Here is a 17,490-nt window from a genome sequence, read left to right as displayed (position 1 = left end):
TATGACCATGAGGTCCATGACACTAAGGCCGCGTTCGGCGGTTCCAGTTAGTTAACTTATCCCTTTCGTTTTCCACGTGCACGTTTTTCAAACTGCTAAATGATGTATTTTTTTAAAAAAATTTTATAGGAAAGTTGTTTTAAAAAATCATATTAATCTATTTTATATTTTTAATAATTAATAATTAATTAATCATGTACTAATCTATTACTACGTTTTTCGTGTCAGGGATAAGTTAACTTATCCTCCCCACTTCGAACGCGGCCTAAGGCCCCGTTTAGTTCCCAAAAAGTTTCGCCCAAAAACATCACATCAAATCTTTGGACACCTAAATAGAGTATTAAACATAGATAAAACAAAAAACTAATTGCACAGTCATGTGAGAAATCGTGAGACAAATCTTTTAAGCCTAATTAGTACATGATTAGCCATAAGTGCTACCGTAACCTACATGCGCTAATGACGGATTAATTAGGCTCAAAAGATTCGTCAAGCGGTTTCCATGCCAGCCGTGAAATTCGTTTTCTCAATCGTCGTGTCCGAAAACTCCTTCCAACACTCGGTCAAACGTCCGATGTGACATGCAAAAATTTTCATTTCACCAACTATAACGCCCCCTAATGCACTAACAATCCCCTTCACTGGCCGAGCCCACACCAACCTTAGCCTTGGACCTGCCTCTGCCTGCATCATCTTGTGGGCTGCCCCTGATAACCGATAACCATGGCCACACGTCACAGCCTCCCAGCTAGCGATCGATGCACACGCTGCCTAGTACTGTCCCTTTCTTCCTCCTTGGCCTCAGATGCATGGCTGATGGCTCGTACGAGATGGTGTAACTAACCTTGTCGATTTCGTCTCCGTTACCGGCTGAAATAGCCGGTATATCCTGTTCGACCGGTGTACCGTTACTTTCGCGATGTTGGTTGATATATCGGTTATTTCGATAATGGTTCGAAGTTAAGTTATCACTTGTTTGAATCGGGTTTAAATTCACTAGATAAATAACTCATATGTATATAACTTAGACTTGAGCTTGATTTTAAATTATGAGAAGTGCAGACTCTCTGGCTTGGAGTCATTGGAAGATTATATGTTTGTAATTAAAATTAATATCGACAAATTTTTATTATTTTATCAAACTTCCAAATGTTCCATTCCGAAAGGCAAACTGGAATGTCCTCTGGAATGGAATTGGCAAGCTTTTGAGTAACCGATCTGCACCGACAAAAGTGTGTGTATATACGTGGTGATTCATGACATCAAGTTGTGGTTCAAACTTCCAATCATGAAATTTCTAGGTTGGAATTACAGTTTCAAGCCAATAGGTTTGTTGACATCGGCGCTAGTTGTTTTATTTAACGCGGTAGATTTTTAAGTTCACGTTTAACCATTCGTTCCACTCAATAAATTTACATAATTATTGATTATTTTATTATAATTTTATTTATTATTAATGGAATTTTAAATATACCTTATAATTTTATGTATTTGCAGAAGATAAATAGTCGAACATTGAACCAAAAGTTGACGATGTTAAATAAGAAAATATGAAGGGAGTATATTCTACTTCATATGGTTATGTTAGAGAGTATATTCTACTTCATATGGTTATGGTAGAGAACACGATATACTCTCTTCGTCCTTAAATATTTAATGTCATTGACTTTACACGTTTGACTATTTACCTTATTCAAAAAATTTACATAATTATTAATTATTTTATTTTATTTATTATTAAATATACTATATAACTTTACATATTTTATAAAAAATTAAATAAAACGAATGATTAAACATGTGTTAAAAAGTCAACAGTGTCAAATATTTAAGGACTGAGGGAGTACGATGGAAAGGGATGGGATGTCTTGTTACATCTGGGAGTTACTGCTTGTGCCAGATGGTCGTGTTATGTTACTTTCAGCCTTATCATCTATGGCTAGCCATTGATTTACGTGTTATTAATTACTCGTGTTAAGCAACAGTTCATGTTAGTCGTATATGATGTAAGATTTTTAGCAATGTGGAGTCAAACTAGAGCACATGCAAGCAAGAGGAATTAAAAGTTTTAGATGACTACAAATATCAAGAAAATCACATATATTTCTATGGTGACCACCAAACTCAGAAAACTGATATTGTGAAGAAACTAGTTATCAAGATGGCAGTCAATTCTCAATTGCGTGCCAAGATACCAAAGATTGTCACCATAATCCAATGAAATGACCTAAACAGATATTTTAGAGTCATTAGTCTCATAAGTCCTTTTCTTTTGTAAGATCTCTTGGTGTGGTTGCTTTCTGCCTCTCCATCACCGCTTCCCTTTGCAATCCAATCACTCCACCATGCATGCGTTCTTCCGTTAAGATTGTTTTCAGTTTTTTAATGGTTTTTACGTTCGCGTTTCCTAAATTGCTAAACATTATATATTTTTTAGTAAGCTTTATATAGAAATTTATCATCTTATATTTCTAAAATAATTTCAACTTTATAATAATTAATTTCATCTGTTATATAATTAAATAGTCATCACAAAAATTAGATAATCTTTCGTCTACAAAAGAACACCACCATTTCCCAAGAAAAGAAAAACACAATCATTAAAAACCACAACCATACTACTCTATGGACACAATCCCGAACCACTAACAACAAAGTGCAATACCTTTCGACAAAAAAATCACCCAATCTTCTTCAAACTTAAAGTCGACTCGATACATACATGGATTTCCCACCAGCAAATACCCTTTTTTTTAAAAAAAATATTTCACCAACCCCTGTCGAATGGCGAAAAAAAATAAAACCAAATCCCCACAAAACAAAAAACAAACAATCAGTGATCCACTGTCAGTGCATAGCTGTGATGACATGGACAGGATCACGGGCCTCTGTTCTTCGCATAATCCAGATTAGGATGGGGATCACTCAGTGCCACGTCACTATAGGGACATGCATATATGTCACTCTCAAAGCGTGGCTTAGCGTAATTAATTAGCTGCCTAACCAGACGTGGATTAGCCGTGCAGGTTAATTCTTTTGTCGAGAAAAGCTGCAGGGGTAGAGCCTTTTTATCTCTAAGCATCGGATGTTCGCTGTCAAGTGGCAGCGAATTCGAATTAAGATGATTCAAACGGCAGGTCAAGGTGTGTGGATGGCAGTGGATATTACGGTGCTCTCTAATGATAATATTATACTACTAGTATTATCATTGGTAGAATAATATCTATTGTTGTTTAAGATTTGTACTACCAGCCGATAAAAATATTATATTGGCAGGAGTTGATGTGTTAATATAAATATATCTAACCCGGCCATTAGATTAGAAAAAATAAATAATCTGAATTATATTAGTTCTACTATCAGCAGAGAGTATTCTAGAGCATCTCGATTGAAATTGGGTCGTAGCATTCTAGAAGTAGGGTTAGGTATAAGGTGACGCCCATAGATTTGCATGGATTGTAATTTGTTGCAACAATAACGGAACTACAAATTTAAGGACATGTTGGAAAATGTATTATTTATTAGTTGCATGAGACTAATTAAATTTTATACGGTTACATGAAAGACGTGTGTTAAGCACCTATGCACACGTACGTAACTACCGACAAGCAAACCCTTTTAACACAGAGTACTAAACATATTAATTGCTCGGATAAATCCATGAATTAAAGTATAAGCCCATGGATGTAATAATTGTAGGCGTCAGTATTTGATATAAGAGATAGTTTCCTTTCTCATGGGTTTATACAAAGAAAAGTTTTGTACAATTGTGAAACTTAAGGTTCAAATGTGTTTTGTGTTTCCACAAGAAATTAAGGTGTTGTTTGGTTTAACAGATCGATTCGGCCTAGGTTCATCATATCCGCTAACATATTGGTTAGCTTATGTCATGAGATTGTATTGCCTATCGTAAATGTTATCATTCATTGTATGCAACTTTTACTGTCACTCCATTCGGTACGACTTGTTCAGGATGGTTTTGGACCGCATTACTTGTCATAGTTTTATCCGTCAAGCCAAACACCTTAATGTTTATATCTTTCCATCATGATAAAAATGGATATGCACTATATTTATTGCACCATCATGCTATGCGGCTACAAAACTAGAAACTAGCTAGTATCATCAAGATGCTGCTTTAGTGGCTAATGTAACCTAAGTACACACACTTCACATTGGTGATTGGGATCATTGTTCCATTGGGCTAATGGCAGACACCATTAACTCATCCTCCAAGCAAGCTCCCACAGAGAAGGAATGCCAGAAAGACAAAATTATATGCAGTGATGAAAACAATAGCCAAACAAGGTAGAGCATGCCAATAAAGATGCTACAATACTACTACCACCACTATGGTTATTATTGTGGATAGCAGCATCTCTGCTACACTTTGCAAGTGTAGGCTAGGAGGAATTCAGGATCAAATGCTTTCTCCAGAGAAAATGAAACAAGTGTTCCCCAATGAAGATACCCTCTCCATCACATCATCTCTCTCATGGTTGGAATGATCAAATGGGTGGGCCAGATTCTACTTGACTTCCACAGAAAAAAAAAAAGAATGCCAATTCCTTCACACAAGACAAGACTTTTTTGTGCTTTTCTCTTGGACAAGATTCAAGTTCCAGCTATGTAAAGATTAGAATAGGCCAGTGTGTGCCAACTAATTGAGGGACTCCTAATGCCCAACCTAAACCATCCAGCCAAAAATAAAGCAAATCCATCAAAGTTATTGTTGAGACAGCTAATAGTTTTGGACCTTAAATGAAGAGTAACAAAACATATATGTTCAAGCTGATTATATGGACCATGGCCAGGTGGCAACTTACATCTATCAACTCATGTCACATGGTTATGGACCTGTGTCTAATTTGTGTCTGAATTTGCTAAAATATTGGGGTTTAATAACTAAAGCCCAACGACTCATGTTGTTGGGTTATGGATTCCAGAAAAATAAAAACAGATTTCGACGAGCGCACACTGAAATAGTTATAGAGGATAATGTACAAACTATTCAGGTATTATCAAATTTTATCTTAAAGATGCACAAAAATGGATGTTCTATTGATTAAGATCCACATCTTCTCAGTGTCGTCTATAATAATTCCATGAGCCCCAATAAAATTATTAACGTAAAAGCAACACATAATCAAAATAATACGGAATGCGGAGATTTTATCATATTTGTGCTATATTTGAATTTAGGAGAGACCACTCATGTTTGAATGGAGTATGATTATCCAAATAAAACCAAAATAGAAGAAGATGGATGTTCACTGGTTGTGGTTGCAAGGTGTAATAACTAGATAGAATCACATATAAATGTGAATAATTTATTAACAAGATATATCTGAAATATCCACAAAAATGGATGTTCAATCAATTTAATTAAGATCCATATCTTCTCAGTATCATCCATATTAATTACATTGTCCCATGCAAAATCCAAATGCAAAAGCAATCATATTGATATTTTACCCTATCTTATCCACCTGGCTCCATTTTTTTCACATGGATCTTGAAGCCCATTACCTAAGAACACATCCTCCAAGAAAATAGAAAAAGGATCGAAAAGTTTATCGAAGACTTTAATCCAATATATGAAAAACAAAAATGACCAATAAAGAAAAAAGTTAAAGCACAACTAAAATAACCCTACGAAATGTACATCTAAAGGAGAAAGGATAAGATAAGAAGCAAGAATTAGAAGCAAAAGAAAGAAAGAAAGAAAAAAAAACCCTACAAGTTAGTTGCAAAAAAGCCAAGCAACTTTCCAATGGCCAGATGGGGCTTAAAATGGTTGCATTCTAGAGGGTGTGGCACAGTAGGGCCAAGAGCATGCCACACACAAAGTGAAGGTGAGTGATTCACAAAAAAGGACAAGATTTTTGCATAAAAATGTATGATGGGGAAGGACATGCACCAGCTACCGGGCTATCGGATCCACAAAAAATATTTTTGTTTGTTTTCTATTTGAAGGGCTCACAAGAAAGAATTTTTTTGTAATTTGCTGTGGCTTTACTACACTTTGTGGCTTTGCTTTGGATATGCAGGGAGTGGGCCCGGTTGCATGACAAGGTGGGGGGAAAAAAGAGTCAAAGGCTTCCAAAAGATGGAAAGCAATATTTAACTGATCCTCTATTCTGCTTTGCGGGTTAACGGGTCGGCAGGGCATTGAAGGGAAAGGGAAACGTAGAGGAGATAATGCGTTGTCCTTTTTTGTATGTTGCTGTTGAACAATTTACATGTGAAATTCAAGTGGAACATGTTGTCTTACATGTGTAAAATTATATTTCTTTTCATTACATGTTGTTCTAGATGAATATGTTAGTATGTTCGCAAACTGGATATATTTATTATATTAAGTCTCCTTTAGCACACATGATAAAATACTTTATATGTATATTCTAATCTAGAAGTATCACTGGAACAATATGTATAAACTAAAATAAGTCATATAAAAACCCTATAAAAATTCTTTGTCCCAAACGAGCCTATAACTTTATTATATCAAGAAGTACAAAATCACTCAACCACGGACGTACTTGAACACCAAGCATAACTTGGAATACATAAAAATTAAAGTAAAACCTATGAAAACCCTACGAAATTCCTTCGTTCCAAACAGGAAAAACCCACGTATGAAATTCCTTCGTTCAAAAATAGGAAAACCCAACGTAGCAAGGCACATGGCCGGCCGGATGGTCCAGAGCATTCGTGGATCGGGTGGTGAGCTTTCCTAGCGGGTTAGCGGGTGAGGACCCGTAGCGGCTTTTGCTACCTCTTCTCCCCCAATCTCTCCTTCCTCCCTCCCCCGTCCCGTGCGTGACGTGGGGATGAGATTGCGTTCGCCTTGCGTCCGACAAGCCGAGGCGAGGAGAGAGAAACCGGTAGAAAGAGAGAGAGAGAGAGGAGGCAAGGCAAGCCAGAGCAAACCGAAGCCGGTTTCTCTCTCTGTCTCTTCTCTCTCTTCATTTCTCTTCTTCTGGCCTCAGTCTGCATAAAGTCTCCTCCTCCCCTTCCCCAGTTCTTCTTCCTCCTACCGCGCGCTCGGGCTCGGCCAGTGCTGATCTTGGCAAGCAGCAAAGGCGCGGGCTTTTTTTTTCTTCTTCTTCTTGCGTTGCGGGCGGTGATTTTTGGCCGGATTTCCGTCTGGTCGCACGGCCGTTCGGTTTCTTGGGGGGGAGAGTGGAGAGTGCGGTGCGGTGGCGGCCGGCCGGTTCTTGGTGTTTCTCCGGCGGTGAGGTGAGGTGAGGTGAGGAGAGGGAGAGCAGAGGAGGCCGCCATGGGCGGGCGGTGGGTGGAGGAGTACGGGCGGCCGTCCAACCTGCAGTGCTTCTTGGACTGCACCACCCCCGCCGTCGACACGCACCTCCTCGTCCCCAAGGTGACGCCGCCCCTCCTCCTCCTCACTCTGATTAAAGCTGGTGCCTTTGGGGAGATTTTGGGGTTGCTCTGTGCCTGACATGATCAGATAATCTCTGTTAATCTGAGCTCGGGGTTCGCCATTACTAGATTTTAGTTACTGATCTCTCTCTCTCTCTTTTTCTTTCTGTTAGAGATGGATTATACTGACTTTTTCCTGGTTGCAAAATGCATCTGTCAGAGATGATTCTGTTGTATCCTTGTAGTATGATATAATGGCGATTGTACTGTCAGCTTGTGCCTGTGCCGTGCTGCCTAATTGGGATGAAAGTAGTAGCTGCGTCCTGTGCAGAACAGTTGCGATCTTAAATTGCGGGTTGATATTGTCAATTCTAATTCTGCATGTTGTTCAGATGCTGAATTAATGCTTTTGGATTTGGGTTAGCTAGCTCGGCTACTTGTGCTTATTTGTCAACTTACACTGAAAGTGAGATGTTGCTTCTTTTGATCCAGACGAATGGCCGGTTTTCGAGCGACTCCTGGCACCACACCGAGATGGACAGCATGGAGTACTTCAATCTTGCAGACCTATGGGAGCAGTACTATGAGTGGAGCGCATACGGGGCTGGAACCACGGTGCAGCTCTATGGAGGGGAAAGAGTAGTTCAATACTTTGTTCCCTACTTGTCAGGGATACAGCTATATACCAACAAAGCCCAGACTGCATCTAGGTCTGGAAAAAAGATCTGTAGTTGTGCGTAAATTTGAGTTCATGCCGAGGATGCGTAGTGAACCAATTCTCTTTTTTCTGTAGGAGTTTTGGTGAAGATAATGGCATGGACTATTGGAGTGATGATGAGGACAATGAGAAGATGTCAAGATCCTGGAGTTCAACATCTGAAGACTCACTATTTAACTGTGATGCCATAGTCGGCAATAGAAAACGCCATGGGCACTTGTATTTTGAGTTCTTCGAAGTTTGCTCTCCTTATGGAAGGATCCCACTCATTGACAAGGTAAATTTCTATGTCCTATGTGATATTACTTTAGATCAGTTTGTTTTTTTTCCCTATGCTTATATTGTTTTTCTACAGGTGTATGAACTATCCCAGGGCTTTCCTGGGTTGACTTCGCTGAAAAGTATTGACCTTTCGCCTGCTAGCTGGATGTCAGTTGCCTGGTATGATCAAGCTTTAATATTAGTCTCATTTGGCAGAAAATCAGGCTGATAAACAGCTATTGTTTTTTTGGGGGTGTTTTTCTTGCACGGTTCTAATCTCCTTGTTGCTTAGAGTTCTAAAGTGAAAGCAATTATTCTCAGCCTGTGCCTAATCAGATCGGTTGATTGAAGTTTTTGTGTTGATTTTGATGCTCAAGTATTCTTTTGTTTCTATGTGGTAGCTAATGCTTCTAGGTGCTTAAATCCGTTCTTGGTTGTTATTTATATTCCCGGAGACTATTACACTTGCCACTATCATTAACTTAGACGATTACACTTGCCACTATCATTAACTTAGCTAATTTATTCAGGTATCCTATCTACCATATTCCGTACCAGCGCAATGTGAAGGACTTATCTGCATGCTTCCTAACTTACCATACCATTTCATCGTCATTCCAAGGTATGCTATTGTTTGCATGGGGGACACTAATGAACACCACTTTAATCGACACTCATGGTACTAGATTATAAAACTCCTCTATGCTTTTGTTTCATTGCTGCATGAAAATAAGAAGATATCTTCCCATTATGTGCTTGGAGTGTTGCTGTAGGCATATCAATGTCGATTTTTTTTCATGCACCATTTATGTTCCTCTCCTGCCTGATTTCAATTGAGTTGTTTTGTCTGGAAGAGCATGGGCACATCACATGATGTTATGGCATCTCATTTCCCTAGAACAAATATACTTATACGCATGTATCATGTGTTAGCACTAATTCACATGTGAGACCATTTAGTCTCTAATCTTTTTGTTCAAAGAAAAATCATACCCTACTGTAAGCTTTTTTCTGTCATGTCTCATGATGATATGCATTACAGAAGAATATCAATTTGCAAGCACAGACTATATGTTTTACCAGGGAAAAAAAATCTCCAGGATATAAGTATATATTTAAACTATGTTTAGATGGGTAGTGGCAATTTTCTTGCCAGGTCCAACACACTCAAAAACTGTAGCAGTGTAGCTTTCTGTCACCTTGCTTGAGGTTGATCGATCAAGTGGTCATTAATGTTCAGAAAATGAACTATATATTTAGAAAATAGTTACTTTGCTTGATACTGATCGAATGAGTGGTCTTTAGTGTTCGTACTGTGGACTATGTTGTTAGAAAATAGTCCCCTTGCTTGCGACTGGTCAATTGAGTGGTCTTTACTGTTCAAAGTTTAGACAAAGCACAGTGATGCTTCTGTCTTCAATTTAGATGCTATTTTTGAAAATATATTTATTGTTTGTGTTAATTTCAAGATATGTTTTTTTACTGCCATGTTAGCTTGAAACAAACGAATGGCTTAGCTTGCAAGAGTTTGCAAGTTTTCTTCAAGGGATTGTACAGCTTTCTATTTTGCATCCAAAATTTCAACATCAGCTTCAAAAGGCTTCATGCCTTAGCTTTTAAGTGCGCATGTAAGGGGTGGCACTTAAAAAGAAGATAAGTGGCAGAAGTTTGGTTGCCCAATAAAGTGGACGAAGCAGACCGTGTTATCACATGTCATGACTTTATTACTTAGTCTTAGGCATGCAGCTGTTTCTTAAAGACATGAAATATCTATGTTCTACCATGGTGGTAGGAGTTCTGTCTATACTTATATAAAATATTGATGCAAGGTTGCTTGGATTGCAATGAGTGCAACAGCACTTAGGCACCCCAGCCGTCCACTTCAAATATAAAGAATTAAGAGGGCAATGTTTCTACTTGAGTCTAAACTGAGCCATCCCTGTGTGCTTGATAGCAATATGCATATTGAGAAGAAATATATCACTCACTGTATTCCTTATTAAAACTACACTGATGATAACCTTAGCTCTGTTTTTGAACTGCAACTGGCTGTGGTAACGATGTTTGTAGCTCTAATTTTGAACTGTAGTGACCTGTATTTCTGTCTTATCCACAGATTGCGCGCACGACGGCATGGCCAACGGGAAACAAAATGACGAGATGGACAAGAAGTGCAGCAAAACCCAGCTCGCTCCATTCGGGCTCGCCGCGCACAAACTGCAGGGCTCACTCTGGACCAACCCAAGAACAGGAGACCATGAGCGGATGGTCTCCCTCTTCGGCGCGGCGGATTCCTGGCTCAAGCAGCTTGGAGTCCAGCACCATGACTACAGCTACTTCATCACTCACCCCATGTGATCTGAATTCTGAACCAGCTGATTTGTGTCCCTCTGAGAAGAGTAGTAGGTTGCAAAGAAACGCCCCCCCCCCCCCCCCCCCCCCCCCCCGGCTGCAGACTTTTGGAGGCATCGGATTTTGCTCACCCCCATCAGACAAATGGTACCAAAACGTTTTGCCGTTTGTCAGAATGACACTGACATTTGCCGGATAGGTTTATACTGCTTGAGAGTTTACCTGCAGCGAATATATATATACCGAACATATCAGGGACATTATAGGTTTTGTGTTTTCTTGGCTGAGGATGTAAACCGACCGTGTACAGAAGTTTTGGAACTATTTGACATCCAATATATGTCGTGGTAGGAATTGGATTCATGCTGTATTGTTTTTTTTTTTTTAACCCGTCTTGTTATTTATTACTGTCCTGGTTAAAGTTGATGGATTTTGTATTGCGGTGGCTATTGATAATCTCGTTTGGCAGTGGAACTGCTTTTCGACATTTTTGTGTTTGACAAACTACAATGTTGCTAAATGCAAACAACAATATACTACTACCCGTATTATAACGTCATTGATTTTTTTAGCACATTTCTTTTATCATTCATCTTATTTAAAAATTTTATATAATGTTGTGAAAGTGTAACTTATAATTAAAATACTTTTAGTAATAAATCCAATCACAATAAATAATTGAGAATTATGTAAGTTTTTTTGAATAAGACATTCAAATATATGTCAACAATATCATCTATTAAAATAGATACAAAAGGAATAGTTTTGAATATTCAAAATATACAGTAATATTGTTCTTTAAAAACAAAATGTAAAATGCATCACAGTTGGAAAATATGTACTCCGTATCATCTAACATACACCATCATCAAGTATTCAAGTACAGCTTCACAGTTCCTTTTTTCTGCACAAAAGGTGCACACTTCCATAAAAACGATGGACGAAGCTCACAGCTCATCATCTACGTCTGCTTCCTTACAAACCAATTAGCTTTCATGCTCCAAACTACTCGTACAATACAACGGGGCAACTTCCCCTCAATCAGATATCGCACAACACAGTTACATAGCAACTATGTTTTAACCATCTGATGCATACAATTTTCTCTCTTCTTTTCAGATCCAGTAAGAATGGCGAAGCTCAAACGAAGTATATGACTACCTTGGGAACCTCAGAAGCAGAAGGATGCAGTGGTGCCCGAAATGCCAGTCTAATTATGTTCAGAGCTGACAGGGCTTGTTTCTGCTAGTTTATACCATCATCTCTGTCTTGTCTCACAATCAAGCTGTGTGAGATGTTGGGACCGTGGAATGTATTTAACCTTCACATTGCTCTCTGGCACCAATGAACTGTTACAGGTGCTTCAGTGCAGCACCTATCTGTGCCAGAGTCTGAAAAAATCTTGCAACAGCCTTACTTCTCGCCTACGATGCTTTTGTAGTTAACCATATAGATGGCGACCAATGTTAGAAGTGCGCCACCAAGCTGTACAGGTGAGAAGGTCTCTCCAAGATAGAGGAACCTGAGAAGGAAAAGTGACACAGAAGAGCAGTTAGAAAACAAGTGCTGCATATCTGTCAATTGTCATGTATCTTTAGTTTGACATGACGTGAAAGAATCTTACCCAAAAATAGAAGCAAACATAGGAGTTAAGAAAGTGAGAGAACTAAGTGTGGTCAAGCTACCTGCAAAGAACATAATCATATGGAATAACTAAAAGAATATATTGGTGGAAAATACCAGTAAACGCTAACATGAGTGGGAACTGGGAAGTGATCTTACCTCTTGTAGCATTGTAGAAGTACACACCATAGCTGATAGCACTGCCAAATATAGATGTATAGAGAAGTGCTAATACATCGTTCAATGTAAGTTCTTGAAGGTGCCCATTCAGAGCAGGATCATGATTGAGAACAGATATAACCAACAAAGGTACGCCACCAATTATCATGTGCTGTAATTATGTGAATATTAGCATTTTTACATGGTATAATGCTAGGCTTTCAGAATTGCGAAAACAAACAAAACTATACAAAGAGCGCAACTCTCCGGTGCATTTTACTGGTAGTATTATACTACAGTAAAAAAAGGTATTTTTGTACTTCGTTAATTACTTAATTAGCAATATTTTGTAATTTTATTTTCTTGCAATAAAGATCACAATAAAAATGACGATATTACCCATCAAATTTCTACTACATCTAATATTGTTGGTATTATAATTTAATCATAGTCATCCGATAAAAATAGATCAACAATATGGATTAAATTCTACTACTAGTAAAATGCACCGGAGTCAGCCCCATACAAACAACTGGGGGGACAACAATCAGCTGTAATTAACTAATTATGCCAGCACACACGATCTGATGGAACCATACACAGTTGTAAGTCATAGGTAGGTCTGATTGTTCCTATTCCAGCTGATGTTACAGAGTTGCACTATGTATGCATTCGACTGCATGAGTTCTCTATGCATTTCCACTACATGATTTCTCTCACAATTTGTCAGAAACATGCATTAAGATCCATGTTACATGAAAGCAACAGCTATACACATTGAGTTCCTCATAACACACGACCAAATTAGCACTTCCAAGAAGCGTGCAGAATCGTTCACCCAAAATATATCACATGTTGCAGCAATGATATGATAAAAAGGTCACTTGTAGCAAGAAAACTAAAGAATGACAACTGTGCTCTAGAGTACGTCATATATTCTTATGGTAACAACTAAAAAAACTATCCATTCATCTGCAAGAACATACCCATCCTGTTGCCATGATTGGATCAGAATACTTTGACACCCAACGGACCATGATAGTTCCGACAGCCATGCTTTGGGCCGAGAGGAACATCCACCATTCCCCACTTCCCCAGATTGCTGTGTCATTTCCTTCAACTGATAGTGCTGGAACCTAACACAGATATAGACAATCAATGAGTAAGCAAATATAACTTGGAAAAACTAAGATCTCCATTTACACCATTTTATAGATGGCATGGCATGTACTGAATAACACAGAAGGCAATTGCTATAACTTGTAAGAATTGCTACAGGAGTCAAGACAAATCGAGTAAGTAGATTTGGTTAAAATATTACTTAAAGAAACTTGTACCTTCCAAATGATGTAATTACGCAATGTGTGTGGTGAAAATAGCGCATTAACATAATCACCATTATGGATCTAGGCCTCAATATTGGATCCGGATTCAATGACATAGCACCGTGACATTCTCGGTGACATTTAGTCACTGACGTGTGGGACTTACATGTGCCTGGAGTCATGTGGATTCCACACGTCACTGACTCAATGTCACCGAGAATGTCACGGTGATGTCACTGAATCCACGTCCCTCAATATTGCTATGCTGTATGCTGCATACAAAAGGCAAACCTCGAGAAGCAAAAGACCGACGACACCCAGCACGAGCCCTCCGACTCCTACTGCACCGATCGATTCTCCAAAGAGCAGTGCTGCAAGGATAGCTACCGTCAATGGCTGGGAATCAATGATAACCTGCAATGGAGATTTCAGTTGAAAACATGGCATGCATCAGCACAATTGATGAAAATGGCAGTGTCAATGTCTTGCTTGAGGAATGGGGAGGTGAAGAACAGCACAGAGAATGCGCCTTACGCTTCCAAGCCCGGCTGATGTCTTCTGCAATCCCTCTGCGAGAAATCCCTGCGAGATGAGACGAATGGTTCAGTTCAGGAACAGCACAGCCACACGCTGAAGCTAACACATTTCACCTATGGCTATCCACGCGCGCAGGGAGCACCTGGAAGCAGGCGGCGTCGACGAGGCCGAAGGCGGCGACGGCCACCCAAGCCGCCCATCCGGAAGGCTGCTTCCTGCCGCGCGCGGTGGCGAAGGCGACGAGCAGCGCGCCGGCGGGGAGGAGGCGGAGCGCGGCGACGAAGAAGGGCCCCGTCTTGGGGATGACCCCCTTCATGGCCACCATGGCCGTGCCCCAGAAGAAGAAGGGCGAGACCAGCGACGCCCACTCCCACCACTCCCTCGCCGCGAGCACCGCCGCCGCCGAGACACCACCCTCCTCCTCCACTCCCGCGCCCTCCTCCTCCTCCTTGGAGACCCGCGCGAGGAGGGGTTCCGATTTGCCTGCGCCCGGGTCTGCGCCGTCGACGAAGCACTCGACGTCGGTGCCCGTGCCGACGCAGTCGACCGCGTCCGGCTGGGAGGGCGGCGTCTCGCGGCGGCGGGGTTCGGCGCCCGCGCCCGCGCCTGGGCCGTCGTCGACGTAGCACTCGACGTCGGTGCCCGTTCCGACGCAGTCGACCGCGTCCGCGGGGGAGGGCGGCGTCTCGCGGCGCGCGGCGGCCGCGAGCCCTGGTCGGCGCACGCCGCGGCCACTGCGCGCGAGCACCTGGGCTGCCGCTCGGCGGTGTCGGTGCGTCCTCGAAGGAGGGAGCGGCGGGAGGACGAGCAGGCGGAGGGACGCGGCGGCGGGCCACATCTCGCTCGCCGGCTCCGCCCGGCGCCGAGGCCGCGCGGGAGGAGGGAGAGGAAGGTGGGTGTTCGACGAGAGCCGCGGCGGCGGCGGCGGCGGGCACGCGGAGGGAGGGAGGGAGGGAGTGGCGGCGGGGGCGTGGATCTTTTGCTCGCGCCACGTGTCTCTCTCTCGTGGTACTAAACGAGGCTGAGCTGACAGCTGACCATATCTGCCTCTCTCGCCTACGAGGAATTTTAACCACAGTATAAAAGGTTGCCTTCAGTTCCTAAAATTAGGAATTTTAACCGCAGTACAAGACCAAGATTAATATACAGCCAACTACTAAAATCAATAGCTAATTCATATAATAATAACCTATAAAACATATGCTATTATGTTGCACCTGTCATACACACGCTATGGCTTAAAGTCTATGCAATAGCTGACTATAAATTTATAATACACTGCTCTTCTAAATCATCTCTTGTTTCCTTAAAATATGTTTATAATTGTCTTATAGTCTGTTATTGTACCTGCTTTAAGGCTGCATTCAGTTCCTAAAAAATTTAGGAGAGAGGTTACATCGACGCATACGATCTCATATTTGAAGTATTAAACGTTGTTTAACTACAAACAAATTTTAGATTCCGTCTATAAACTGCAAGACGAATCTTTTGAGTCTAATTAATCTGTTATTAACACATATTGGTTATTGTAGCACTTATGACTAATCATATACTAATTAGACTCAAAAGATTCGTCTCACGATTTTTCCTATAACTATGTAATTAGTTTTAATGTTCATGTATATTTAATGTTTCATTTAGATGTCCAAAGATAAGATGCGATGTTTTTAGAAAAAGTTTTTGAGAACTAAACAGAGCCATTGAAAACACGAAAGAATTAGGATATACAAAATTTTAACACAGTGGCGGTAATGAGCTTAAGTTTTTTACCTATAAAATTTTGGCAAAATTTGCTACAGGGCATCGAAAAAATACGTAATTAGCTGGTGAACACCGTAAGATCACGAATTTGCTGCAGGACACCATAAAAATATGATAATTAGCTGGTAGACACTCCGGCCATTATTTTATTAATTTCGGAGTTAAAATTTTTTAAAATGACGAGATTACCCTCGGTGGATAACCCGTTATGCCGACTGGGTCCAGTCAAATTAGACCCAGTCGGTCTAGGCGCCACACCACACCCGAACCCTACCCTACAGGGCGACTAAGCCGGTGGCAGCGGCAACAACCCAACTGCGGCGAGGACAGCGGCGACCTGGCCACCGAGGGCAATCTCGTTATTTTTAAAAATTTTGACTTAAAAATTAATAAAATAATGGACGGGGTGTCTACCAGCTAATTACCATATTTTGTGGTGCTCTGCAGTAAATTCCTAATCTTATGGTGTCCACCGGCTAATTACGTGTTTTTTCAATGCCCTGTAGCAAATTTTGCCTAAAATTTTAGGTTGGAATCTAAAATAGAGTGAGCTGAAACTTTATAAAGGTTTCATATAAAAGTTTTAAATAATTAAGTATGGTTATGGAATGATCATCTAAATTTTATAAAGAGCATTCCTAACATCTTATCGAAATTTTATTATACTTACCATTTGGATGATCAAAATAGATTTCTCTACATAATTTTAGTTATCACTCTAACCGAACATCTATATATATTTTATTAATATTTTTGTAACGATCTGCTCTCATATTTATTCATTCTTATGATAGGACGTTGAGAGAGCATTCATGTTTCTCTTTCCAGTGGATAATGCTCTATTTTTATATGATGGAATAGAGTGTCTGCTGGAGAAGCTGGGAAGGCTCTAACACTCTTGGCCCATTACTATTTCAAGATGTATGCGCACTGCAATCGTAAGAATTTTTAAGAGCTTGGTTCTATAGCACTATAAGTTTACAATTTTAGCTCTGTAGCAATGGGGGAAAAGAATCCCGGATCACTTTATTAGCACCGAATACTTTAAATCCATTGCTGGTTTTAGCATTCCATCACTTTCAGAGCTAGGACTGTTATCTTTGATCATTTTGCCCTCATCTTCCCTCTTCTTCGTTTTTTATCCTTGGAGTCATGAACCAAGCTGGACATTGATCGGTGCTGACTTGACAGGGTCATTAAATAAGAAAGTTTCATGAGATGAGAAAGTTTTATGAGATGAGAGAGTAATTTCATCCTATAAAACTCATCTGACTTGGTTATTTAGTTTATAGTCTTGATAACTATAATATGAAACTATGCATTAAGACTAACATAAGAGCCAATGCAGCCACAGCACCTAGAGGCAAGGGT

General features: G+C 40.3%; 2 protein-coding genes across 2 annotated transcripts; one reads left to right on the top strand and one right to left on the bottom strand.

Annotated features, from left to right (window-relative positions):
• Positions 1-6,837: 6,837 nt before the first annotated feature.
• On the top strand, positions 6,838-11,077 carry LOC102702787. Its single transcript, XM_040528192.1, has 6 exons — positions 6,838-7,384; positions 7,876-8,093; positions 8,177-8,378; positions 8,457-8,542; positions 8,893-8,984; positions 10,479-11,077. The coding sequence occupies exons 1-6, from the start codon at positions 7,283-7,285 to the stop codon at positions 10,718-10,720; spliced, it is 942 nt and encodes a 313-aa protein (XP_040384126.1). The 5' UTR covers positions 6,838-7,282; the 3' UTR covers positions 10,721-11,077.
• Positions 11,078-11,541: 464 nt separating this feature from the next.
• LOC102702502 (WAT1-related protein At3g02690, chloroplastic) lies at positions 11,542-15,319 on the bottom strand. The gene is made up of 7 exons (XM_015841683.2): positions 14,501-15,319; positions 14,356-14,403; positions 14,113-14,235; positions 13,483-13,632; positions 12,497-12,668; positions 12,339-12,399; positions 11,542-12,236 (listed from the first exon to the last, which is right to left on the bottom strand). Exons 1-7 carry the CDS (start codon positions 15,194-15,196, stop codon positions 12,128-12,130), a joined length of 1,359 nt encoding a protein of 452 aa, XP_015697169.2. The 5' UTR covers positions 15,197-15,319; the 3' UTR covers positions 11,542-12,127.
• Between the last annotated feature and the right edge of the window lie 2,171 nt (positions 15,320-17,490).

The sequence above is a fragment of the Oryza brachyantha genome, chromosome 10 (genome assembly GCF_000231095.2).
Source record: "Oryza brachyantha chromosome 10, ObraRS2, whole genome shotgun sequence".
NCBI lineage: Eukaryota > Viridiplantae > Streptophyta > Magnoliopsida > Poales > Poaceae > Oryza > Oryza brachyantha.
The sequence above is the reverse complement of the archived record's forward strand: the minus strand, read 5'-3'. Positions and strand labels throughout refer to the sequence as shown.